The sequence below is a fragment of the Pongo pygmaeus genome, chromosome 1, assembly GCF_028885625.2.
Source record: "Pongo pygmaeus isolate AG05252 chromosome 1, NHGRI_mPonPyg2-v2.0_pri, whole genome shotgun sequence".
NCBI lineage: Eukaryota > Metazoa > Chordata > Mammalia > Primates > Hominidae > Pongo > Pongo pygmaeus.
The window spans coordinates 113095870-113122192 of NC_072373.2; the positions used below are offsets into that span (position 1 = coordinate 113095870).

The 26323-nt window shown below is 45.6% G+C and overlaps 1 protein-coding gene across 4 annotated transcripts in view; it reads left to right on the plus strand.

Moving 5' to 3' along the window:
- IGSF3 (immunoglobulin superfamily member 3) overlaps positions 1 to 26323 on the plus strand; it is a 92914-nt gene that overhangs the window by 48533 nt on the left and 18058 nt on the right. For 2 of the 4 annotated variants that reach the window (XM_054458118.2, XM_063651493.1), the window contains exons 3-8: positions 2399 to 2776; positions 4676 to 5086; positions 10507 to 10896; positions 12263 to 12322; positions 14793 to 15194; positions 18470 to 18874. In XM_054458118.2, coding sequence (XP_054314093.1) covers positions 2399 to 2776; positions 4676 to 5086; positions 10507 to 10896; positions 12263 to 12322; positions 14793 to 15194; positions 18470 to 18874 — 2046 coding nt within the window. The remainder of the gene's footprint in view (positions 1 to 2398; positions 2777 to 4675; positions 5087 to 10506; positions 10897 to 12262; positions 12323 to 14792; positions 15195 to 18469; positions 18875 to 26323) is intronic. The other 2 variants (XM_063651495.1, XM_054458123.2) reach the window with 2 other exon arrangements.

A 26323-nucleotide genomic window follows, 5' to 3' on the forward strand; every position in this document is an offset into this window, starting at 1 on the left:
GGATGGGGGTTGGTTGTAGTTGCTCTGTCATAGAACACTGCAATTCAAAGGTTACCTAATGTTATGAATGTAGTTAAATTGTTTGCAAAATGTTCTGTGTTTCAGGAATACTGCAATCATTTGATTCAAATGTCACCGTGTGTGTGTGTATATACAGTCATGGGTCACTTAATGATGGGGATATGTTTTAAGAAATGTGTCATTAGGCAATTTCATTCTTGTGTGAACATCATAGGGTGTATTTCAACAAACCTAGATGGGATGTATATTTTCATTTATATATTTTATTATGGAAAATCAAATGTCCCAGCACTGTTACTGAATATCAGTCATTTCCCCTACTTGATCTGCCATGCCAACATTAAGTGCCATATATTAGATCTCTATATGCTCCATTATAATCCTACAGGATCACTGTTGTACATGTGTTTCCTCATTGACTGAAATGTTATTCAGTGCATGACTGTACATGTAGTAAAAATGTTATGCACCATATTTTAACATACTGATATTACTAATGAGTTGTCCTCATGGTGACTTTAAATATCATAATTAATGCCATCAACCAGAATATATCAAATGAATTCAGATACCACTTGTTCTGTTTATTTCCTTCCCCTGCCAATTTTTTATTTTTCCTGATTCTGCTGAAGCCAAGATGGGGTTCTATGTAAGATTTTGCTTCTGAGGAAAGGTTCTGCATGAATTAAAGTTTTGCAAGCCATGGGCATTTCATTGTATGGGCCGTTTTGAGGTCTGTCATCTTGCAGATTAGATTAGTTTACACTGAGGCACAGTCCCCCGCTGGGCTGGGCAGAGAGCTGCACTCCACTAGTATTTGAGCTGTCCCTGCTGTTCACCAGCTGGATCCACTTCAGATAGGCCTAGCCGGGGCAGCCGCCATTCCCATTTGTGGGGGAAAAGGGAAGCTATCACAAGAATGGTCTGCAGCTGTGGGAGGAGGTGGGCAGCCCAGTGATGGTGTCATTGTCAAGGGGCCATTGAAATGTCCTTAAGCAGTCATTGGCCAAATCCTGTCCTCTGTGGATCCAGAGCCACAGAATGTTCCAGCCAAAATATGTCTTAGCCAGCAGCTCTTTATTGAGGACTGATTGTGGGCTAGGCTTTGTGCTAGGGTCTTTACAGATGTTATTAAATCTTCTCAATAACCCTATGAGACAGGTATTATTATCCCCATCTTACAGATGAGAAAACTGAGGCTTAGAGAGGTTAAGCAGCTTATCCAAGATCACAGTTAATAAGTGACAAAGCCAGCATCGGAACCCATGCTAGTCCTCTCCAAAGCCTTCTTAGAAATCATTTGATAGATGAGGAGATCAAGGTCTGGAGAAGAAAAGCAAGTTGTCTGAGATGACACAGCCAGCTCTAATTGGTGGCAAAGCTGTGCCTATAACTCACCTGCGCTTTTCACAACCTGCAGTACGTGACCACTGCCAAAACGAAGAGGCAGGGGTGTGCCCCCTCCCACCTTCTGAGTGGCTCAGGCACAATCAATATTGAGTTGGCATGAAATGAGAAATTAAACTCACCATGCCACTTTAAGAAGAACATGGAGAAGGCAGGCAGAAGTGACCTTGGAGAACAGTATCTGAGCCAGAAGGCAGGAAGTCAGCGGGGGAGTCTGAATGGGAAACTCAAGGGTAGCCTGACTGTCCTTGTCACAGGTTTAGCTGGGCACTGTTAGTTCCCCCCTTTGTCAGTTTGTGGGAATCTGGGCATCAGGGATCTGTTTCAGCCCTTCACATTTGTATTTGGGTGTGCTCAGCTTAAAACGATAGCAGCCTGCAGGAGCTCAGCTCTGCCTCCATTTATGAGGGGAAGAGAAACTAAGGAATGCTCCTTGGGGTGGTGTTAGGGAGCAGCCACATGGGAAAATGAAGGGTGCAGCACCAGTAAAAAGGTGCTCCCAGGACTCCCTCCCACCAGCGCTCGGACCAAGGAAGAAGCATGTAATTTCAGCCAGATTTCTAGATGGTTGCTTTTATTTGTTTTCATCTGAATTCGTGCCAAGGATTCAACTTTTCCTGCTCATTTTATTAAAAACTTTATACACAGCATTAATAAATAGATATAAAACTGCCATATAAATGACAAACAGAGGGGCTAAATGAAATTCCCAAGGGTCAGCTGTTGAATAAGTAACAAAAGCACATCTTGGCATGATCAAATTCCCATATATGCAAATTAGGGACAGTGCTTTACCACAGAGTGTTTTAATTAATATTTATAAATCACAGAGCTCCTTTGAAAGGGCCAGTAAGCTATTTATATTATTATCATGTCACACAAATAACAAACCCTTTGGAGATTGCTGCCTACTTTGCATTTTGGTCTGAGAAGTAAGTGAGCATGTTGCATGTGTTTCTCTCCCTCGTAGGTGTGGTGTCAGCACAGCGGCAGGTCACCGTTCAGGAAGGACCCTTGTACCGCACGGAGGGCTCCCACATCACTATCTGGTGCAATGTGAGTGGCTACCAGGGACCTTCTGAGCAGAATTTCCAGTGGTCCATTTACCTGCCTTCGTCGCCAGAGCGAGAGGTGCAGATCATCAGCACCATGGACTCTTCCTTCCCCTATGCCATCTACACCCAGCGTGTCCGCGGAGGGAAGATCTTCATAGAAAGAGTCCAGGGGAACTCAACCCTATTGCACATCACAGATCTTCAGGCCCGGGATGCCGGGGAGTATGAATGCCACACACCCAGCACGGATAAGCAATACTTTGGGAGTTACAGTGCAAAGATGAACCTAGTGGGTAAGGAGAAGCTGTCTTTATATTGCCAGCGTCTGGCCTGACTCACTATTTTAGTAGTGTAATTTTGCTTTATGCCATGCATTTGACTTTAAAAAAAATCCCAAAACTCCCCACATATTTTAGGGGTCAACAGATAGCACAAGGAAACTAAATTTCTGTGTTCACTTCTAAATAATAGGTGGTTGAGGGTGAAACTTTAAAAAGGTCTAATGCAGATGTTAAGAATTTCGTAAGTTAACTAACCCTGTAACTGGTGAAAAGGGATATGAAAATATAAGGCAAGGACGTTTGTGGTTGATGATCTGAATGACAAGGAAGATGAGACGTATGACATCAGTTGGAAGAGAGGAGAAACCTCTAGGAAGGATAGGCCTTTGGGCAGCTCTGAGACCCACGGGGCACTGCTGAAGCAGGAAGCACATGTGGCTGCGGGTCCTTGCTCAGACCTCGTACATTGAAGGTCCTTTGGCTCCATGCGTAAGGAACGATGAACTGGCTGTCTCCCTTGTTGCTCCTTAATGCTGAAGGAAACATGAGGAAGAGGGATGCAGGAGCTTCCAGCGTGGGCAGCACTGGTCATAGTGTTTGCCAGTGTCAAAGGGTTAACCGTATCAAGGCTGTTCTGTTTTTCTGCCTATCTTAATTTCCAGTTTTTATTATCACAACTAAGCAGTGGGTGTTGCTAGTTCTTTTATTAATACACATACTATCATTTGTTTATTTTTCCTTTCTCTAACTAGTCTGTGTCCCAGCAGGAGACCTTTTTTTTTCTTTTGTGTGTGTGTATATGTGTGTGTGTGTGACAGAGTTTCGCTCATGTTGCCCAGGCTGGAGTGCAATGAAGCGATCTTGGCTCACGGCAACCTCCACCTCCCGGGTTCAAGCAATTCTCCTGCCTCAGCCTCCTGAGTAGCTGGGATTACAGGCATGCACTACCACGCCGGGCTAATTTTGTATTTTTAGTAGAGACGGGGTTTCTCCATGTTGGTCAGGCTGGTCTCGAACTCCTGACCTCAGGTGATCTCCCTCCCTCAGCCTCCCAAAGTGTTGGGATTATAGGTGTAAGCCACCGCACTTGGCCGTTCCCAGCAGGAGACCTGTAAGACCCAATCCTTGGGTGAGAACAGGGAGAATACACATACTAGTTGTGACTAGGGTACTCTCATCAGACAGAGAGGTGGTGCTATTTAATCTCCAGAAAGGTGCAAGCAAGGATCAGGGTATGATTCTGACCAAGGGATCACAGAGAAAATCTCTTCTGTTGCCTGAATCTCTCCAGCCTGTGGCTTCCTTCCAGTGAGGACCTCTTTGATCGATGAATTACGTGAAAATTAAACCTACTAAAACTAGGATATGATGATTAGTTTTTCTACCAAAAATGGTTTTTAAAAAAAATCATCTTCCTAGGGCTGCATTGCTGAAGTAAGTTACAGGATGGGGATGTGGGAAGGAAAGAAAGGATGTTGTATAGAAATGTAAAACTAAAAGTTCCAGGAGGCATTTCCATTAGAGGATCAGTCAGAAGTGAAGTTAAAGTATCTCAAAGCAGTGCCAGAATCAACAACAAATGTTATTTGACCTATAAGACAATTGTTTAAAGGCGGTATTTTCAGGGAGTTCATTTATTATGTAATATGAAATATACCCCAGGTTTTATCCAAGTGTTATGAAAATACCAGACAGGTAAGTGTTAAGCACCAAAATGATGCATTTCCAAATCCAAACAGAAAACTTTCTGTTTATGTGCATTTGGGGCTGTCTGTGGCCTTGAATCAGTGGTTCAGGGATGACTGTTAGGGACGCAGTGCAGTGACGCCTGCGTGGAATGGGAGCTTAGCCCCGGGAGTCTCAGATTCTGTGGCTTTGTGACTGCACTCTCAGGACATTTCTGTGTTGCAGTGATCCCAGACTCCCTGCAGACCACTGCCATGCCCCAGACTCTGCACAGAGTGGAGCAGGACCCGCTGGAGCTCACTTGTGAGGTGGCCTCGGAGACTGTTCAGCACAGCCACCTGTCTGTGGCCTGGCTCCGGCAGAAAGTTGGCGAGAAGCCCGTGGAGGTCATCTCCCTGAGCCGAGACTTCATGCTTCACTCCAGCAGCGAATATGCCCAGAGGCAGAGCCTGGGGGAGGTGCGGCTGGACAAGTTGGGGAGGACCACCTTCCGCCTCACCATCTTCCACCTGCAGCCTTCTGACCAGGGCGAGTTCTACTGCGAGGCCGCCGAGTGGATCCAGGATCCGGATGGGTCGTGGTATGCTATGACCCGAAAGCGTTCCGAGGGAGCCGTGGTCAACGTCCAGCCAACTGGTCAGTCCCTCTGAGCCTCTTGTCCTGTCCTTTACCTGGTGGTGAAGGCTGTCAGATACTGGGAGAAGGAGGAGACTCCTTCTTTGGGCACCTCTACCAGGACAGCAGGTTTTCATGTGAAGTTGAAGCCGGTCTTGTGTGCGGCCGGAGGGAGCTGAGGGATGTGCGGGACATAGGTATCCTAAGACCTGAGTCACAGGCAGGTGCCGCACAGACTGAATCCTGCTTAGAGACATGCTTTCTTTGACCTACATGGTGTTTACACATTTTTGAATTAGAAACTCATTTTAAAAATTGGGAGATTTCTGAGAAACCATTTGTATCTTAAAACTCTGGGCTTTCATTCCCATTAGCCACAGTTGCTGCCCCGTTTAATGATGTTGCCTTCCTCAGGTACCCATCTGGTTTCATTTGCAGAAGCCATTTGAGATAATGAGACTTCCATCCAAGGTCTAACATTATGAACTAGAGAAATTTTGGCTTAAATTATTATTTTTTATCTAAGAATAGTCTTTGGTGATATTTTGTAATTTCCAAAATGCTTTATCACATATTAATTCACCATCCCCCAGACGTTCTGTGAGGTGAGTAGGTGGTAGTATTCCTATTTTGCAGGTGAGGATGCTGAATGCAGATTACTTTATGTTGCGGCTCAAGAGGAGTCATAGGGAATGTTGATGAGGCCAGTCTGAGAGTACCAAGTTCCACTGTAGATGTTTTCTTAAGTGAAGGCCTGGAAGGGGTCCTGAGGAGGTTGCATGATGTCTTCAGAGCTGAGGCAAAATTATGGTGGCACAGCCAGCTGAAACCCTCCCTGGCTTCTCTTAGTATCTCCTGTGGCCCCAGACTCTACTCCCCAGTCTCCTGAGCCCACCAGGCTCCAGGCCAGAGCTGACAGCTGTTGCTGGCTGCCTCTGCTGGGATGAGGGCAGGTTCTCACATGGGCCTTCAGTTCCCCCAGCTTTGGTTGGAGTGTGGTTGTTGTGCCATCACTAAGTTGGCGATGAATGGCCTGAAAGCCTTTCCTTGTGCGGATGCTCACTTCTGGTGAGGACTGTGGTGGTTCTGGTGAGTGAGTGTGGCTTGTGGGAAATGAGCTGGTGAGTTGCAGTACAGGTGGGGTCCTTTTTCAGGACCTGTCTCTTGGGCTCCCTGTCCCATTTGCTGCAGTCAGTTGCCTGGGTCTTTGCATACTTTCTCTGCCATTCTAGAGTAATGCTTCAGACTCAGCTAACAGTACACATTTTGGGGCTTCGTCCCAGAAGTCTTCAATTGGAGGCTCCTGGGATGGGACCTGGGAAGCTGGATTTCCGGTATGCTTCCCAGGTGATTCTTCTGCTATCTACATTTTTTTCAAGCAAAGCTTCTAGGGCAGAAGCAATTCTCTGGACATCACTTTAATAAGTCATCTAATGGATGTGAAATCTTTTACCATAGGGGTTGGTAGGGATAGGGAGCACTTTATCTGCTCTGTAGGACATTTAGCAGCTTCTGGATCTTTCAATATTAAAAAATCTATCCAAGGGGCTTTATTTTATATTTATCCTTTCCCTTCCTGGATAGTTTTAAGATCAGCTTCAAAAATTTGGGCCAAATTTTGAGTCTTAATGCTTTTAAATTAGGTTGCATCAGTTAATCTTCTTTATTTTAATCTTACCAATTTGGAATTAGAACTTTTTGAATTTACCCTGAAAATGTATCTAGACTAAGCCAGCAAAAAGAAAACTAAGTGGAAAAAAAGTTGATGACTTCACTCTGCATTCCTGTGCTGTTTAGGTTCAGCAGTTGCATCTCCAACTCGACCCTTCTCTTAGTTTATTTCAGTAAACATGTAGCCAGTCTCCACAGCATTGAAGGTGTGATGGTGATAGGCATTAAGGGCTTCAAAGATGACTAGCACTGGTCCCTGCACTTAGGCAGACTTGAGAACCAAATGGACAAGTAGAATGTGCTAAGTGCATTGATAGCATTTGTATAGAGTGCTCTGGGAATACCGGAAATAGGAAGTGTTCTTGCAACCATAGTTTTCTCTGAATGGGATGGTTGATAAGACAAATCCAGGAACACCAATAAGTTTCTTGACTTGAACTGAGTCTGGAAGCTTGAGGAGTCAGCAGGAGGAGAAGCATAAAAGTGCAAAAGTGTTTGATATGTTTGGCAAGCAGAAAGGAGTCAAGTATGACTAGTTCTGGATGTTGAGTTCCAGATGTGTGTGATGAGAGGAAAGGGACCCCGAAGCCCCAAATGCTGTGATATAGAGCTGGGGCTTGACTCTGTGGGCCAAGAGTTTTCAAGCTGTTCTTGGAACCCTGGAAGCCCCTCAAAGGTGCCTAGGAGGTTAGACATGGGTGTGTGTTGGTGTTCATATGCACGTGTGCGCACCCAGGAGTGTAAGGAGAAGGCTTGCGAGGGCCTGAGTGGTCCCCCCTTGCTTCAACTAGGTTGGGCGGCAAAAGATTTTATATGAATAAAAAGTCCCCTTCCTTTGTCCTCTTCTTGATAAAGTTTGAAAACCTCTGCTGTAGACGGTTGGAGAGGAGGTAGAGATTTTTAAGCAGGGAGTAACACAATCATCAGGGTTTCAGAAAGAAAAACCCATGGACGCCACCTGGAGGTTGATTAAATCCGTTGAGTCTGAAGTCAAGAGACCAGGTAGAAAAGAGCTAATAAGAGCTAAGGCTAGGTCAGTGGGTGCCAGAGGCAAAAGAATAAAGAGCACAATGGAAGGAGAGGTCCAACTGTCTAGAAGCCCAGGGGCTGGGGCTGGAGTTCTGGGGGGTTCCTTGAACTGTGGGAGGGAAAGAACAATAATGAGGACATGTGGGACCTTTGCATTTGTGGCAGCATTGGCTGCCTTTTGTTTTTGTAGATTCTAATGAAAGAGCCCATCCATCAGGTAGACTCTGATAGAGATGCTCAGTATGCGAAACACCCAGTGGGTCCTCAGGCACAGGGGTCTGGGGCTCAGAGACCGAGCCTGAGAGTGATCAGGGCCCTGGAAGAGCCCATGGGGTAAAAATGGGAAAGGGCCTGGGAGAACAGCAGCAGTAAGAGGTTACCAGAGAAGCAGGTGAGAGAGAGTGGAACAGAGTGGGAAGGCCAGCAAGAGCAGGAGGGAAGGGATCATAGAGCAGGCTCAGAGGCCTCAACCTGCTTGAGGAAAGCCTTTGGTTAGGATGGGGGTAGGGATAGGGTGGATCATTTGTGACATTTGCTAAGTCAGTGAAGCCTAATTTCAGTGAGATGAAGTGGAAGGGGTATTGGGAAAAGCACAGGTCAGTTTCTAGAGATGTAATTGACTGGGCATAACCAAGGGCAGAAACGGCGGTGATGTGGGTAAATCTGTGTCTTCAACCTGGGAACATGAAGGTGTCATCAAGGCATGGGGGGATTCCCCTGAAATGAGAAGAGTCTTTGGTTGCCTAAAGAAGAAAGCCAGAGTTACAGCCAGGCTAACCTGGAGCAATGGAAAGGTATGAGGCCTAGGGTACCCCTTGCACAGCTCCAGTGGTGTTTATGTGGAAGGAGTGCTTTTCTGTCATTGATGTTGGGTTATAAATGACTAATTGGGTTGATCTGAGAGATAATATCCAGCAGATAACACCGGGACTGTCCCATATGGGTGTGTTCATCCAGGCAGATGGTGGCAGAGTGAAATGCGCTTCCTTCAATCCGTGCCTCTTAAGACTGGTCTCTTGGGAGCTGGAAGCTGTGACAGCAGCTACTTCATTGGAGGGGAGGCCCTGGAGTTGATGACGTGGTTTTCCCTGTCAGGAAGTTTGGCTGCTAGAGGAAGTAGTTAGGTCACTGGAAAGAAGGGGTGTTTGCAGCAGGACACTGGCCTATATTGGGGGGAGGGGCTGGAGAGCCTGAGGAGCCGGAGGGGTAAAGCTGAGCTGGGGCTGGAAAAGAGGAATGTGGATGCTGCTCATGCGTGATTCTTATGTTTTCTTGGGGAAACAGAATCCTTGTCTGCTTGAAGAGTGCCTAGGACAGGATGAATGGGCAAGATCTTGAAGATAGTGGGAAAGGCTAGACATGCCAGTCTAGGGAAGGCAGGCAAGTTTGGAGCTAATGAATCTACATGGAATTCAAACGTCTCTGCCATGGGATTTTTTCCCCCTCAGTGTTCTTTTTAGAGGAACAGAGCTAGAACTGGGCAGTGGTCTCAGCTCCAGTCTCTAACCCTTAACTCCGTTTTCTTCCCCCTGACTTCTGCCGTGGGTGCCTATGAGATACGATAGCTGTCTAATGAGATTAATAGCCACTGTACACTGGTACACAGGTTGTGGTGATGCTGTTAGTGGTGATGAGCCCCTCTTTGGTCACCCCCTCATGCCTGGTTAAACACCCAACTCAACAAAAATTAGCTGGATATGGTGGCTACTCCGGAGGCTGAGGTGGGAGGATGGCTGGAGCCTGGGAAGTCGAAGCTGCAGTGAGCCATGATGATGCCACTACACTCCAGCCTGGGCAACAGAGTGAGACCCTGTCACAATAAATAAGTAAATAAATAAAAATTTAAAAAACACCTAGCTCTTTGGAGGCTGCTTGGGTTTAGTAATCATTTCAGTGGCTGTCTGGCTTTCAGCAGAAGTAGGTACTTTCCTACTAAAGTACCTACTAAGTACTTACTAAGTGGGAAAGTACCTACTAAGGTTTAACCAGGCGTGAGTACTTAGTAGGTACTTTCCCCCTAAAGTAGGTACTTTCCTACTAAAGTAAGTACTTAGTAGGTACTTCAGTGGGAAAGTACCTACTTCCATTGAAATCTGCCTAAAGATTTGATCTGACAGGTGGTAAACTAGTGAACAGACATTAATTTTTATTTTTTCTATGTAATTCTGTTAGGGTTTGTCATACCTACATCTTATTTCTAGTATTCACATGGCGGGGGGTAGAGAGGGAATTTTAATATAGTCATCTTTGAGCATTAGGATTGGGCCAGCACCTAGGCCACTCTGTAATTTTTTCCCACAGACTTCAGTGGGGTAAGTCTTACAATATCTGCTGAAAATGTTTATAATGCTGTTGCTTAAATGGAGTTCTGGGTGCATATATCAAGGCTAGATATTTGTAATCTACCATTTAAGTGATATTAGTAGCTTCTCACTGACCTGGGGGTCTCATCTAAGACATCTAAAGCTTCAGACTGAGCCCCATGGGTCTTAACTGGGGTAACAGTTTGCTTAGACCGTCTGGGCTGAAGTAGTTTTGAATTCTCTCTGTGATATTCGGGGGTTTCTCTGGGCCTCAGATAACCTGGGTCTGAGTTGGATTTTTCTCTCAAGCTAAGTGCTGTGGTCCTCCCCGCAGTTAGTATTGTAAAGAAGAGGAAGGATAGTGGGAATGTGCTGATGTGGTTTAGTTGGCTGGGGCCCTCATTCACCCAGGATGTGTTTCTTTTCTTGTTCTCTTAGACAAAGAATTCACTGTTCGGCTGGAAACAGAGAAGCGGCTGCACACGGTGGGTGAGCCGGTGGAGTTCAGATGCATCCTGGAGGCTCAGAATGTTCCCGACCGTTACTTTGCTGTCTCCTGGGCCTTCAACAGCTCGCTCATCGCCACCATGGGCCCTAACGCTGTGCCTGTCCTCAACAGCGAATTTGCTCACCGGGAAGCCAGGGGACAGCTTAAGGTGGCCAAAGAGAGCGACAGTGTCTTTGTGCTGAAGATCTACCACCTCCGCCAGGAAGATAGCGGGAAATACAACTGCCGGGTGACTGAGCGAGAGAAAACCGTGACCGGGGAATTCATTGATAAGGAGAGCAAGCGTCCCAAGAATATCCCCATCGTAGTCCTCCCCCTCAGTAAGTAGAGAGATGTGCTGCTTTCTTCTCCTTTGGCTCAGCATCATTTAGGAGAGGTAGGGGGAGAGAGAATAGCGTGGTGAGGGTGAGGGGAGGCAGATGGAACCCTCGAGGTTAATGCAGAGCTGGGGGAGAAACCGTTGAGCCTCTCTTCCCTGTTGTAGCCCACCTGCCTACATTTAGCAGGCTCCCCATAGCAGAGGATCAGGATCAGGGGTGTCCAGGATCAGGGCAGTCTAGGGCTGGGCATAGGCCTATCTGATTGCTAGCAGCCCCGTGCATACACAGGCAGTGGCAGCTCAGCTTGGAGGGAAACCAGGAATCCCAGAAAGCTGTTTGCTCTTGTGTGGGAATCAAGTCCCAGAAGAAGTGGGTAGATGCCTGCCTTGAAATCTCACTTAAGGAGGATTTTAAATCATAAAGTGCATTATTAAGGATTTACCATCTGGGTTTTTCAGGTATAAAGGCTGGCATTTCCCTAAATGGCTTTTCCATGTTGAAATTGTGTTTCTAAAAGTCAGTGGATGGGACCTCTCACATCTTCCTGGAGCATAGCCTTTTAAGCTTAGCTAGTTTCTGAGGCTGCCTCAGTGGGCTCCCAGCCTTCATGTAGACTGGCCTTGTGTGGGTGGGTAGTGGCCATTGCTAGGGATTCCAGAAACTACTGGTGTTTGCTTGTGTTGTGTTTAAACATTCATAGTATCAAGATATTCTTACTAATCTCATTCTCCCATAGTTATGTTTTTAGTAAAGAGAATAAAAACCTATAACGCTCTGATTTTAAACAAGTGGTAAAGTTTTAAGACTAACCTTTAACCTTTTCTCAGCTGCTCAAACTATTCTTTCTCTGAGCCTTGTAATAATTTCCTTTACTTTTTATTTATATGTTTTAATATTTAAAATATTTCTCTTCAAGTATGAAGTAAAAAGTAGCCACAGGGGTCCTCTTGTCACTCTTTTCTTCTTGTCTCATCAACTGGATTATTTTCTTTTATGCTTATTATTATTTTGTTAAAAACCATGCACACACATACCTAATTATTTTGAGATTCTTTTGTTTCTTAGCCTTTTCCCCCCTGCAATGCCTAGCATGGTGCTTTGCATAGAGTAGGTGCTTGCTGAATACTGTACAACTGAAATTATTGAATTGAATGCCCACTGTCTTTACTATTTTCCTGTCAGTCTGTGCTTGCCTTAACCACGGACTCTCTACTTTTAAATCTGCAACTAATTCCTCATTGTTTTCTAAGGATCAAGTGAAGGGCAGCCACGCTGTTTACTTCCTATATTTTTTGTACTAAGATTTCCCCCAACCCCTTCTGAGAACTTGTTTGATGATCTGTGGCCTGCTATATTGCTTTTCCAGCAGATAACTGGGTAGTTAAAGTCCCCCAGCACCACCAGATCCTGTCCCAAGGCCACTTGGGTAAGTCTGCCGAAGAACAACAACAATCACATCGGTAATGGTGATAATGCCTTGGATTTTAATGGCGCTTTTCCTCCTAAGAGACCAAAGTGCTTCTGCATATATCATCTCCTTCTCCGCTCCCACCTCTCAAATCCTCGTAGAGGCCAATATGATATCCATCTAATGAATGAAGAAATCAGAGCACCACACAGGAAGTGACAGAGCTGATTGTTCAGTTAGTGGTTGAGCTTGCATTGCATTAGGAAATATTTGCTTCTAATGCCACACCCACCGCCCTGCGCTTAGCCTGTGCTACACCATCAACTTCCTGATTTGAAATTTCATTTGTGAATGTGTACTCAGATTTTCATTAGTTCTGTCCTAGTTTTCACTTAATCCAGAGAGTTTAAAATTGTCGGCTGCCTTTTCTCAGGCCTGGAAATTCTTGTAAATAGTGTTAGTGGGCAGTGAGGCACCAGGTCTGTAGTTGCCTTTGCCTCAGCTGCTATAATAAAATAGCATTTCTTCTTGTAGCCCCACATTCTACCTATGTGGGTTTCCAGGCTTGCTCAAGCAACAGAGCACCACCAAACAGTAGCCCTTTCAATAAATGAGCCAGGACTTGCATAAGCGTCCACTGGGATGACAGTAGGGGATGAGAGTGAGGTCCTGCAAGTCATTCTTCTGCTTAAGACAAGTGAAAGGATTTTCCTCCTTGATGCTGCAGTTGCCCTTTTAATCCCTTATTTTGAATTGATAACAGTGGGGATGAGTCTTTAATCTAAAGAGGAATATTGTTGTTATTAATGATGATGAAAAATAATTACCTCATCTAATCCTCTCAATGTCATGCCCTAAGAAGTAGGCACGATTAGTATCTCCATTTTGCACATGAGAAATTGGAGCTTTGGTAGGTTAAGGAAGAACCACAGGATTACAGAGTTAGGAAGTCTCCAAATCCATCCTCTTAACCATTAGTGCTATAGATGGTGACTGTTCAGGAGCCTGATCATCTGTATGAATCATCCTGGTATGACTCCTGGGGGAGGTTGCCCTCCTGGGAAAATTGCTATTCCCTGCCCCATCGAGACCTTTTATTTTTCACAGAAAACAAGCAAATCCAGAATGGGTAGCAGGCATCCTCACTATAATAAGAACTACATGCTGAGGCTCAGTGCTCGTCTTTGTTTCTGCTTGTTGGGGAAATAAAGGAGAGAAAAGATTTGATTCAAATGCATTGTTATGTGTATGTGTGTGTTTTCTCTTGGTAATTGGGTGTGCCTCTTAAAATCTGGGATTTGATTTAATTAATTGGTTTAAAATTATTGCATGTATTTAATGTGGGTGGTACCCAAAAATTGGAGCCAAATTAGTTACTTTGTGTTCTTTAATACATACAGGCCTTTTGAACTCAATATAGATAATTACACAAAATACTACGTGCATAATTAAAACATATTAGGCTATCTCTGATGTTTATAAAAACAAAGAGTTATGTGGAATAGTAAAATTAATCATGATCATGATGACCAGTTTTTGAAAACCTACTATGTGTTAGGTGAATCTATACGCATCATCTCATTTACTTTTTAATATTTAAAGAATTCTACAATTAAAGGTACCTCTCTACCTGTCTTACAGAAGAAGAGGCTGAGGCATGTCGAGTTTAAATAATTTGATTGAGTGAATTCAGATAGTTAAGTGAGCAGCAGAGGCTAGATGAGACAGGGAAGGGAGTGGAATCCTAATCCCAAACTTTTGATTGGCTGAATGTTTCTAGAAAGAGAGCAAAGGAGCCCCAGGGCTGACTGGACAGGCGGGAAGAGTGGTGGATGACGAGCTGCTGGCTTTGTTTTATTCCTGTGTGTTAATGAAAGAATGAAAGCCCGCTCCTCACGCACTCTGCAAAACTAGACCATCTGTGCTCCCTTATTACCCACACTTAAGCACACGTTATCATCCAAATACTTACTTTCGGTTTTTTTTTTTTCGTATTTCCTAAATTGTCCTGAAGAACTCAAATGGCACATTATGGATGTTCAGCTTTTATTTGACTGCTGTAGTACTGAATGGTAGGAAGAGTGAAGTGAAGTAGGATTTTGGAGTTACTCTTCTTGCTGAAAATTCAACTTGAAAAATGCTGAACTCCAGCTGAATAGACTACTCGATAAATTGTTTTATGCCCTGAACATCATGCCACTATGTTGTATTTCTTAGGTTCTTATTCAGGCTCAGGTCTTAGAACCTCGTTATCACAGTTCTCTGCACATAGCAAAGAACATCCTAGATTATCAGTTCTAAAATCACAGGGAGCAATGCCCAGAACCAGCTAGGGCTTGCAGCAGCTAGGGTCAGAGTGTTTTTGACCCTCTGAGGCTCACCGTACCTAAATATGATTCCATTTGCACCCCTCCTCCTGTTTCCTCTGTGGGGAGGGCGCTATGGAGAACATAAAGCCTCCAGTGTGTTTCTCTCTGCCTCTTCCTAGAGAGCAGCATCTCCGTGGAGGTGGCCAGCAATGCCAGCGTCATCCTTGAGGGCGAGGACCTGCGCTTCTCCTGCAGCGTCCGCACGGCAGGCAGGCCGCAGGGTCGCTTCTCTGTCATCTGGCAGCTTGTGGACAGGCAGAACCGCCGCAGCAATATCATGTGGCTAGACCGGGATGGCACCGTGCAGCCAGGCTCGTCCTACTGGGAGCGCAGCAGCTTTGGGGGCGTCCAGATGGAGCAGGTGCAGCCCAACTCGTTCAGCCTGGGCATCTTCAACAGCAGGAAGGAGGACGAGGGCCAGTATGAATGCCATGTGACTGAATGGGTGCGGGCGGTGGATGGCGAGTGGCAGATTGTTGGGGAGCGCCGGGCCAGCACTCTCATCTCCATCACAGCTCTTGGTGAGTGAGCGGTGGGACTGGCAGTGGGTCTGGCATGGAGACAGCTTCAGTGTCAAACACCTTATCCTGACTTTTGTCAGTCAGAGTTCTAGGAGGAAACTATGGCCAGTCTTTTACCTATAGAGTTTGAAGTACTTTCCTTTATGTCTATTTTGTTTCTTATAAGGGTTTAATTAATTAAGATAGTGCTAGCAGGGACTAAGGGACCCACAGTGGATGATGGGGCTCCTGAGGGATAGCAATAGCTGGGAGCTGTGCCTACTCCTAGTCTGGCTAGGAGAGAGTGATGTTATCAGAACTCTATCCAGGTTAGTGAAGCCACCCAGCCATAGTGGTGGCCCCAGGTAGAGGAGCGTGGCCACTGCCAGCCTGGCCTTAAAGAGAGCAGAGTGGCTGAGCACTGTGTGGCATGTCTTTCCTGCCCTGCTGCCCAGGGGCCAGCCTTCCTGAAAGTGAGCAGAGAAGGGTATAAAATCACCTGTTGTCATTTATTTAGCATTTACTATGTTCCTGGATGATCCTTAACACTTAAGCTTAGTTGTCCCATTGAATCCCCACCTAGCCAAGTGAGACACTCATTTTATGGAGGAAACTGAGACTGAGACACATTAAATACTTTGCCTAAGGCTACAAGTTTCTACTACCTGATGGGGCCCATACCTAGCAAAGCTATTCCCTCATTAGCATGGAATGAAAAGATACCTTGAGATTTGCTAAAACCAAGGAATATTAGATTTGCTTCTCATAGGGTAAAGAGGCTTCTATCAACATTTATCTGCCTGGGATATAATCAGTATATTAGATTTTAAACGACCAGTCTGTGACTTTGCTGGAAAAGAAACTTGTTATGTCAGGTCTTCCTGTTTATCAGGAGACATCGGTTGTCCTCAGCAACTTTATGTCCCACTCCCTGGGACTGTGTCACCACCTTCCTTGCAGGTTGGGATGGTGGTGCTTTTGGATACTTCCAGTAAAGATGGCAGCCCCGAGTGGTTTTTGTCCTTAACAGAGTCCTCCATTTTCTTACCCCTCTGAGATTAGAATTACATTTATTTTCTAAAGCTTAATCCTAAAGATTGACCTGCTTTTTGCAGTAATTATACAGCTCAGATTTCTGTCTTAGAAACTTCCTCCAGTGATTGCATTTCCTGATCAGCTCAGTTCCTGTGTCCATACTTAGCACCTGTGTGGACCCAGTGAGATGGAACTTGGGGGACAACTTTTGGATGTCCAGTACTGGTGTTTTTTTGTTTTTTTTTTTTACCATCCTGGAAGGTTAGGAATGTCCAATGAGTGATTAGAGTTAGTGAGGATTGTTTCTCTAGAAGTAATTTATGGTATCAGGTTATCCCCTGAGTTTTTTCTTACCATATGTCTGGTGGTTCTCACAGCCAGGGGCACTGAGGGGCTCTGCCCTGGGATCTGGAGGCCAGCACTGTTCACCTGATCTCCACCATTGAGATACCTCTGGCTAGAGCCATAATTAGGTGGCCCAAAGGACTGAACAAGGAAGAATGGGAGGGCACTCTAGACTAATTAAGGTTGTCTTTTCAGTCTAAAGTTAACAATGACACACGTGAATTTTCATATCAGTATAATTAGATGTGGGTCCCAAATGTACAATGGGCCATTATGGCTGTTCAGTTAGAGCAGCTTGGGTGCTCTGTGACCATGGCATGTGCCCGTGTCAGGACTAGACAAAGTCAGTTGCTTGGGGAAGCTCTCTCCCCTTCAGGTGTGAGGCCAGGAGCACCTGGTGTGGGTCCTGTCCCTGAGGTTCTGTCCTACACCACCCTCATGCAACGCCTACTACACACAGGTGCACAGCTACTGTCACAGGTGCTTCATGTTTAAGGATGGGCCTCTGTGTCATAAACTTTCTTAAAGGGTATATAGAGATAGCTTATGAAATCCAAATCAAAGGTCCAGAGTTTTCAGCAAATTGTACCTACCTATTTGCCAACTTAACCTCACCATAGAAAGCCAAAAGATTCATCCTGTGGCCAGTCTTTCACATTACAGAGTTTAAAGTACTTTTTTTAATTTCTATTTTATTTTTTAACAAAATATTTAACAAAATATAGTATATCTCATGTGCCAGGTACTATTTGTAATATTTATAAACACTGATTTATTTAATCTTCACAGGGACTCGTTTTACAGATTGGAAAACAGACACAGAGAGAAGTTAAGTAACTTGTTTAATGTCACTCAACTAGGAAGTGTCAAAGTCTTGGCTGCTGGCTCCAGAGTCTAGGCCTTTAACCACTGTGTTAGGCTTTCCATGGGTAAAGCAACCTAAAAAGGCCCCTGGAATCAGTTACATGTGGTTGGAGACTAACTCTGTCATTGACTTACTAAATGCTTGATATTGGGCAATTTATCTAACCTCTCTCTGCATCAGTTTCTACGTCTGCAGGAAGAGATGACAAGCCTGCCTGTTCTACAAGGTTGTTTTGGGGATTCAGTGGAGCATGATGAGAGCAAAGCAGTTGGCACCATGCTTGCACCTAGATAGTGCTCAATAAATACTGGCTACTGTTAGCTTCATGATTGTGATCAATGTATGAATATTAAACAGTATTTCCAGGCTGAAAGAACTCTGAGGTACTCACATTGAGGAGTCAGTATTAGGGCCTAGCAGTGCTGCCCATTCAATAAGGAATATTGAGAGACCCACAGCCGCTGAGACTACAGAACCCTGCATTTAGGACAATTGTCCCACCCTACTGGAGGTCCCCACCTGCTCTGTTCTTGGATTTCATGAGGGACGTGAGAAAGGGACTGGAGGCCGACTCCATCTACTTCCCTTCTCGGCACCAGTGCGCTAGGGGACCAGGAAAAGAGGTGTTGGGGCTGTGTGGTTGTGTTTTCCTCCTGTGCAATGGAGGAAATTGGCTTTGGGGTTTTCTTTTCCTGTTTACTCATGGAATCTCAAGATTTCTAGGAGCGACCCTGCCTACATGCAATCAGTCTCTGAGAGGATTGCAGTGTCTAATTCCAGGGGAGGAGCAAATGCACAAGGATCTCATTGGGAAGGGTTAGGCTAGTGCTGCTCAGGGGGAATTGTGGTGGGCCTTTCTGTGGAGTCTTGGAAACTCTTGGACTGGGCCTCAGCAGGATACTAAAAGCAACACTAGCCTGAGAGCTCAAAAGGGGCCCCAAGAGCCTCTGCCCCACATTGCTTGCTTTGCCAGCTACCCCATTGCTGATGTCATACTGCCCTGAGAAAGCCACGTGCCTCCTCTGGTTGAATCTCTCTGCTCTCTCTCCAGAAATGGGCTTCGCAGTCACAGCCATCTCCCGGACACCGGGGGTGACCTACAGCGACTCCTTTGACTTGCAGTGTATCATCAAACCCCACTACCCTGCCCGGGTCCCCGTGTCGGTGACATGGCGGTTCCAGCCGGTGGGCACAGTGGAGTTCCATGACTTGGTGACCTTCACCCGGGACGGAGGGGTCCAGTGGGGGGACAGGTCCTCCAGCTTCCGAACCCGAACTGCCATCGAGAAGGCTGAGTCCAGCAACAATGTCCGCCTAAGCATCAGCCGAGCCAGTGACACGGAAGCAGGCAAGTACCAGTGTGTGGCGGAGCTGTGGCGGAAGAACTACAACAATACCTGGACACAACTGGCGGAGAGGACCTCCAACCTGCTGGAGATCAGGGTGCTGCAGCCAGGTGAGTGCTGCAGACCTGTGGGCTGTGTGTCCATGTTGCCTAAGCAGACATGAGGGAAAAAGAAAGGTGTGCATGAAGCCCTTAGCATCACTTCCCCCTTTCCCAGCTCTTCATTTAGAGACATTGCAAATCAGTAGGAAGTTTTAAGAATCATGCAGTGGACACTTGTATTCCCTTTCCTTGATAGCCAGTTGTTGTCTGACTGCATTTGTTTTCTTCCTCTGTGTGCATGTTTGTTGTTTTTGAGCCATTGGAGGGAAAGCTGTGGACATTGGGACACTTCCCCCTAAGTACTTCAGCATGTAACTCCTAAGAACCTACCCACCCACTGCACCATTATCACACCCTTGGGGTTTTACGTTAGTGTAGTCCTATCACCTACATTTCCCCAGTTGTCCCAATCATGCCCTTTAGAGTTATTTTTCCCTTTCAGATTAGGATCCAATCAGGGATCACACATCACATTTGTTATCCTGGCTTTTTAGACTCCTTTAATCTAGAACAATTCCCTAACCTGTGTGTTTGTGTGTGTTTGTGTGTGTGTGTCTGTGTCTGTAGACATGGAAATTTGTGAAATGCACAGGCCAATTGTTTTAAAGAGAGCCCTTTTCTTTACTTAACCTCATCTCCTGTAATCCTCATACAATTATGTGGAAGTGGTATCATTGTCTCCTGTTCATAGACAAGGAAATTCTGAGTAAAGAGGGAGGGTAATAGGCACCTATTGAGCATCTTCTTTGCATGAGGCACTGAAGGTCAGTTACTTTATTAGAATTGCACAACAACCCCAGGAAAGATTTCAGTGACTAGCTTAAGGTCATGTACCTAGTGAATGGTGGAGCCAGGATTTGAACCCCGGTTGTCTTTCTCCCACAATGTTGCCTGCACCCAGGCCCTGTCCCGTTATATGGGCCCTGAATTTGAGCTCCTTTCTCTATGGAGGCTGAGTCTGTCTCAAAGCAGATCATAAGGATGCATTAATTTGGGGAGCATTAGTCAGTGGGGCTTTCTGCAAACACTCTCACCTTCATCAGGCTCTTCCACTGACATGTGGGAGGAGTTAAGTACATGCAGCTCTTAACGATTTTCCTCCATCTGTCCTTGTCTCCTGCCAGGTTAGAAGCTGGTAGAGGGTGGAGCCCAGGGGGTAGGCTCCTGTGTTCCTTCCCTCGCCCAGTCCATGCCTTGGCTAGAACAGACACCTGTGCAGGCAAGGGCAAGGGTTTGACTTGGCAAAGATGGCTGGAACGCCTTGCCAAAAGGATTTTTCTGCCCATTAACAGCCATGGTTAGTGCCTGACCTGGTCTGCCTGACTACTTTAGGTGGCCACAGTGTTGTTTTCAGCAACGTGGGGTTAAATAAATGGTAACCTTTGGGTTTCTCTTTCACCTCTTCTAACCCCATAACAGATTTCTGTTCTGTACCAGATTTGGAACAAGTGAGTTGTATAAATGATGAGACTGTTCCCTTGGCCAATGAGAGCCTAAACTTGGACTGACAAGATGCTCAGGGAAGAGGCTGTTTTGTTTAAGTGGATTTTCAGGTTAATGGAAGGTTAAGCAGAGACCCCATTTTATGTGAACCCTTGTTGTGGAAAATGTCGAGGTACCCACTTGCCTGCATTATTGAGTGGGACATTAGGATTGTAATTGCACCTTTTTTTTGTCCCCTCTGGCTCTCAAGGTCAGTTTTCTGAGCAGCATTGCCCGTCACATGGTTCTGCAGCTGTAGAAGGTAGAGGAGATGCTGACCCCAAAACCTTGTCTGACATTGCCTTTTTGAATACATCCCTAGTATTTGCCTGTTTCTGGTACTACTTGGAATCTAAGACTGGAGTGCCTAAGGGAAGAATACAGAATTAGTTCATTGAAGTTTTTAATTATTCGGATTAATTTATGGTGTTACTAAAGGCAGACAGGGAAAAATATGTATGAAGTACCTCTTGGATGCCAGGTTTGTGCTTAGTGCTTTACTCATGTTTTCTTTTTAAATTTATCCAACAACCTAATAATGTAGGTGTTTGTATCCCTGTTTTGCTAATGAGGAAACCAAGGCTCAAAGTGGTCGGGAATCTTGATGGAGGCAAGCCAGCTGGTTAAGTGGCAAAACTGAGATTTGAACTGAGATTGGAGCCCAGGTCTCTTTGACTTCCGTAGAGCAAATGTTTTCCTTTATACCATAAGTGCCTCCTGGGTAAAGTAGCTGGAGGGTTGGGAGACCCCAGATCTGCTCTGAGGTTGTCTTTGTGTCTTGGGTGTCTTGAGTTGGTTTCTGTTGTGTTTTCACTGTAAAGTGAGAATGAACAGTGGTTGGCAGAGGAGACTTATGAGTATCACTGTACTTGGGCTGTTATGAGGCCTCTACTTAAAGATGCACAGTAATATACTTTTATGGCCCTTCGGAGGCTAGGAAGAGCAAAGGTGGGTGCTTGAGGCTGCACAGGACTCCCAGAGGGCGGCTGAGGCACCAGGAGAGTGCATCCCCTTAAGTGTTACTGTCTCTCCGCTATTAAATATTTATGCATTTAGCACTTAATATTTTCCAGAGAGCTTCATGAATCTTTACTCTTTCCTATATACTTTGGTGTTGGTGCATTCATTTTGGGGAAATAGAAGTGGAAAAATACATGAGAGCTGACTGTGTGCTGGAGACTGTTGGACACTTGGTGTGTATTATCTCACTTAATCTTCACTGCAACCCTGGGAGGAACATATTGCTTTCCTATTTTATAAATGAAGTAACAGAGGCTCTGAGAGGTTCTCACTTCCTCAAATTAAACACCTAGTGAGTGGGGGAAGTTGGGATTTGAATCCAGGTGTGCCTTGTTAAAAAGTAATTGCGGTAGGGAGACTTTGACCTTTTTAAAGGCTATGTAATCAGAGATTATTCTTTCTGCATTCAGTTAATGGTGTCCTTTACAGAAGAATTTTCTCCTTGTAGATTGATGATGTGGAGGAGTTATGGCACTAGTGTTACTGGTAATAACAACAGTAGCAGCTAATATTCACTGAGCATTTCTTGTAAACCACTGTGAGTGCTTTACACATAATAACTTAGTTCCTCATTTCTTAATCCATGCAGTGCTGTGAGGGGGACCATTTTACCCAACTTCACAGATGAGGACACTGACACAGAAGTTACATAAATTGCCCAGTGTGCCATAGTAAGTGGCAGAGCCAGGATTCAAGTCCAGACAGGCAGTTTGGCTCCAGAGTCCAAGTTCCTAATTTTATTATTATATGTTCTAGACAAGTGTTTTCTTCTCAGGAATCCTCTTTGGTACCGTATACTTGTATTTAATGTTTCCTGTCTCTGGTTAACCACCCCTGATTTCCTAATCCCCTTTAGAAAATCCTTAAATTTGTTTTTTGGAAGTTGGGGTCATAAGACACTGGTAGAGGTTCCTCAAGACACAGTTTGCTGATGGTGTAGAAGTTTTATCTTGTGCCTCTTTTAACTCCTGATTCTTCCAGCTTCTGCCACAAGGTGGCTCTAAGACTTGGGGATACCAGAGCTCAGAACCAGCGCTGTCCTCTCTTCTTTTGCTCTCCCTGCGTACCTTGCCCCTCAAAACATAGATTCTTAGCCCTGCTCTGGTGTCTTCCATAGAAATGTCCCCTGCTACCCCCATTTTAAAGAATATTGTGTTAAATATTCTTATTCCATCAGAATCAAATAGGAACCCAGGGACTGTTGACTCACTCATGCTGGTCCATTTACCATCAGCCTTCCACTGCTGTGATATCATTTATCGCAGCAAGCTTCTTTGTGGTCTGTGCCCCAGACTCGTCCCTGCTGGAGCCACCTGCTGATCCTGCCCCCATATCAGTATTCATCAGAATCTCTGGTTGGATGGCACAGTTGACTTGTTGTGGATCTGTTATTTGACCATTCCCTGTGTGTGCTTCCTGTTGCATATGCACATCCCCAACAGAATCTTCAAGGAATGCCATCACTGTCAGGTTGCCATTGATCTAGCTTAGTCTGATCCCCATTGATCACATAGTGTGACCCCTCAAGGGGTGCTTAGGCAAGACTTTCAGCCAGTTCACATATTTGATTGTTAGCTCTTAATCAGTTCTTTTCTCTTTTAATTGTGAAGCATAATTGCCTTGCTTCCTTCTGATTTTCTTTAGCTCAAAACACCCTCCAATTACACATCCCTAAATACAGAAGCAGTAAGGGAAATGTCAGCACTCATTTTCCAAATGTTTACGACAATATCTTGGTTTGGCTATTAAATATTGTACATTAAAATTGACAAAGCCATAAACAGGCTTCCAGGAGGACAGCCTCCAGTGGTGGAAAGCCGACTTGTCAGCGGGTGTATTCTGCTGGGATTTTACTGATGGGCAGTCAGGATGAATATTTAATACTCTCTGGATGTTGCCACATTGGTTTTCTTCTATTTCTTATTGCTGACCTGGCAGATTGGGATAGCAGAGGGCTTTTCTTTGACTTCCGTGAGTCCAGAGCCTGTGAACACTGGCTCTCCTTGTCACATTCTGAGGGATGGCTGCCCCATCCCTCAGAGGACTGGCCTCTGCCTTCTTTCAGGGGAGTCTGGGGTTCTCCTTCTTCCATCCCAGGTGGCTTCTGCCTGTTGTCTGTGCCAAGATAGAATGGGCGTGAGTGCAAGAGCCCTAAGAGGAGAGCCCAGCCCCTCCCAGATGCCTCAGGCCTGTTGTCATGGTAACACCGGGGCACTTGTTATTGGCATCAACGAGCCAGGGTCACTGCCCTGCCTGCAGACAGGTAAGGCAGGGTAGGGCACATCTGGGTTACCTTCATTAGCTATTTCCACCTGCAGACTCTTGCCGCTTTCCCCTTGCCCCTCCCTCCCTGTCTCTCTGCATGCATTGAGCACCTACTAAGTGCCAGGTTGCCATGCTGGTGAGGCTGCAGAGATGGGTGTGTCACGTTCCTGCCTTGCAGGCTCTGTGGGAGGCAGCAGGCCTAGGGACAGAGGAGAGCAGAAAAGTGTTACAGGTGTGGAGGCAGAGCCAGCACAGGGCATGGACAGGGGGCAGGGGGCAGGAGGCGTGAGGAGGGAATGGGGTAGGGGTGAGGGTGGGAGGTTGGGAAGGAGGAGTGGAGCATTTCAGGCTCAGAGAAGAGTGTGAATAAAGACAGTCATGGAGGGTGGGAGCAGCATGCTTATCTTGAGATGACTAAAGCATGGGGTCTGGGAGGGGTTCACCCCCAGGCAAGCTGGCAGGGATCAAGAAGTCCCTTTTGTACATGGGAGCATGGGGTGAGGGTGGGCATATGTAATAGCTAAAAGCAAGGACAGACCAGACGGCCTGGGTTTGAATTCCAGCTCTACCACTAAGCCAGCTGTGTGACCTTGGGCAAGTGTCTTTATAAAATTGGGAATAATATTTATTTCATAGGATTGGTGAGGACCAAATAGTTAATATTTGTGAAGTGCTTAGAATAGTGCTGAGCACATAGGACCAGATGAAGGTTTGCTAAATAAATAAGAATATCCTGAACTCAGAAATTAGGACTTTAGCTCATACCCAGATCATATACTCCATTTTTGTAATAATTTATAATATTCCCTTTACCCAGAAATAAAATTCATATACAATATAACATTCCTAATCATATCTTTAAAATTTGCTGTACTGTCCTAGTTGTGGGATAAAGAAAGTTTTTTTTAAAAAAGTAGTTCATAGTAAGATAATGTGTTTCAATGTGTAAATACTCAGGACAGCTATGCTAGGAGGCACAGTCACAGTCAACGCTGTCTCTAAATGCACACTGACAGTCATTATATCAGACCTGGCACCATGAGCAGGACTGCCATCCCGACAGGGTTTCTGAAGTCCTGAGTAACTCTTGCTACAATTCTGAACAAAACAAAGGAAAATCCTCTCTTGACTGACCTGGCATATATTAAAACCATGCAAAATAAAAGTCTTGTGATTATAGTAAAATGAAAGTAGGTTCTAGGCTCAGAGGCATAATTTTTGCCCATATGAATGTCATTCAAAAGTCACACAGGACACGAGGCAGAGTTTTGTTGCATGGAGTTGTCCCAGATACGATTTTACATCTTTAATGGCTTTATTCCATTGACTATATACCCCTCCCCAAATCAATGTGGCAACAAGAGACCTGCTTGCAATTAGCTGCCTTATTGAGAACTGCTGTCACGGGCTGTGGGGTGGGCAGCCGTGGGCAGTAGCATGCCCCACTTGCCATTTAGGGAAATCCCCTGGCTGTGGCTAGGCTGAGAGGGAGGGAGTGTCATATGCAGGCCAATTATAAGAGCCTGAGAAAGAGATCACTGGGGGCCCAAATAGAGAATGGTCATGTGGAGAGAGCAGGGAGCCAAGGGGTGTTAAGGACAGAGGGACTCAGGGGTAGTAACAGTTTGACTGGTAGGCACCTGTGCCACTGGCTTCCCATGCAGCTCACCCTGTATTCTCTCCTTGTCTCTCATCTGACTTGCTTCTCTCCACCTGAAACATCTCTCCTGCCTCAGCCACTCGCCGCCTCTATCTCTAGCATTACTGTCTGTTGTCTTTAATAAAGAGCAGTGTCTTCCTCCCTCAGTGCCCATCTCTTCGCACCTGCCACTCTGCCTGCTGCTCACACCACTGCACAGAAACCACTTTCTCCAGACTTACCGGCAACCACCTCAGCAGCACAGCTGTTGCTTCTTAAACTTGAATGTGCATCAGAATCTACTGGAGGGCTCATGAGACTGCAGGTTGCTGAACCTCACTCGCAGTTTTTCTGACTTAGCAGGGGGCTGGCAAATTCCCAGGTGATGCTGATCTGCAGATCCGTGGCATGCACCCTGAGGGCCACAGGTGGTCAGGATTAAGTACAAGCTCCAGGCCACTTGCAGTGTGGCTGAAGCTTACCTTTCTAACCTCATCCACTACACCTGAGCACTTGCCTCCTCCTTGAATAGAGTGCACAGGGTAGTTGTCATCTTTCTTCACTCGTCCCCTCTCTCTGGCGTGCCCTTTCACTCTCCTCTGTTTGTTTCTCAGGGCCTAGCTCAGAGGCCACATACCTTTTGAAATGTTCTCTCTTCTATCGAAGTCAGAATTGCCCCTCCTTTTAAAAAGTAACCACGTTTATTCAACCATTCATTGATTAGTTTAACAATGATTGGGTCAGAGTCCCTGCCCTGCATATGCTTAGAATTTTGTAAGAAAGAGAAGACTTTAAAAATTACCTTCGTTGTAAGGCAGCAGTAACACAGCTATAGTGGAGCATAAGGGAATCCTTTATTGAAGAAATAAATGAGTTTTGAGTGAGAAGAGCACGCACAGAGTGGAATCCGAAGGGAGGGTAGGCTGGCTGAGAAAGCTGCTGCTGGTCTCTGCTGCGGAGTTCTTCCCTCTTCCTGATGTCTCACCTTGAAACCACCCTATCCTGGCTTGTAACAAACACAACAGCCTCTCCTACGATACAAAACACAGATC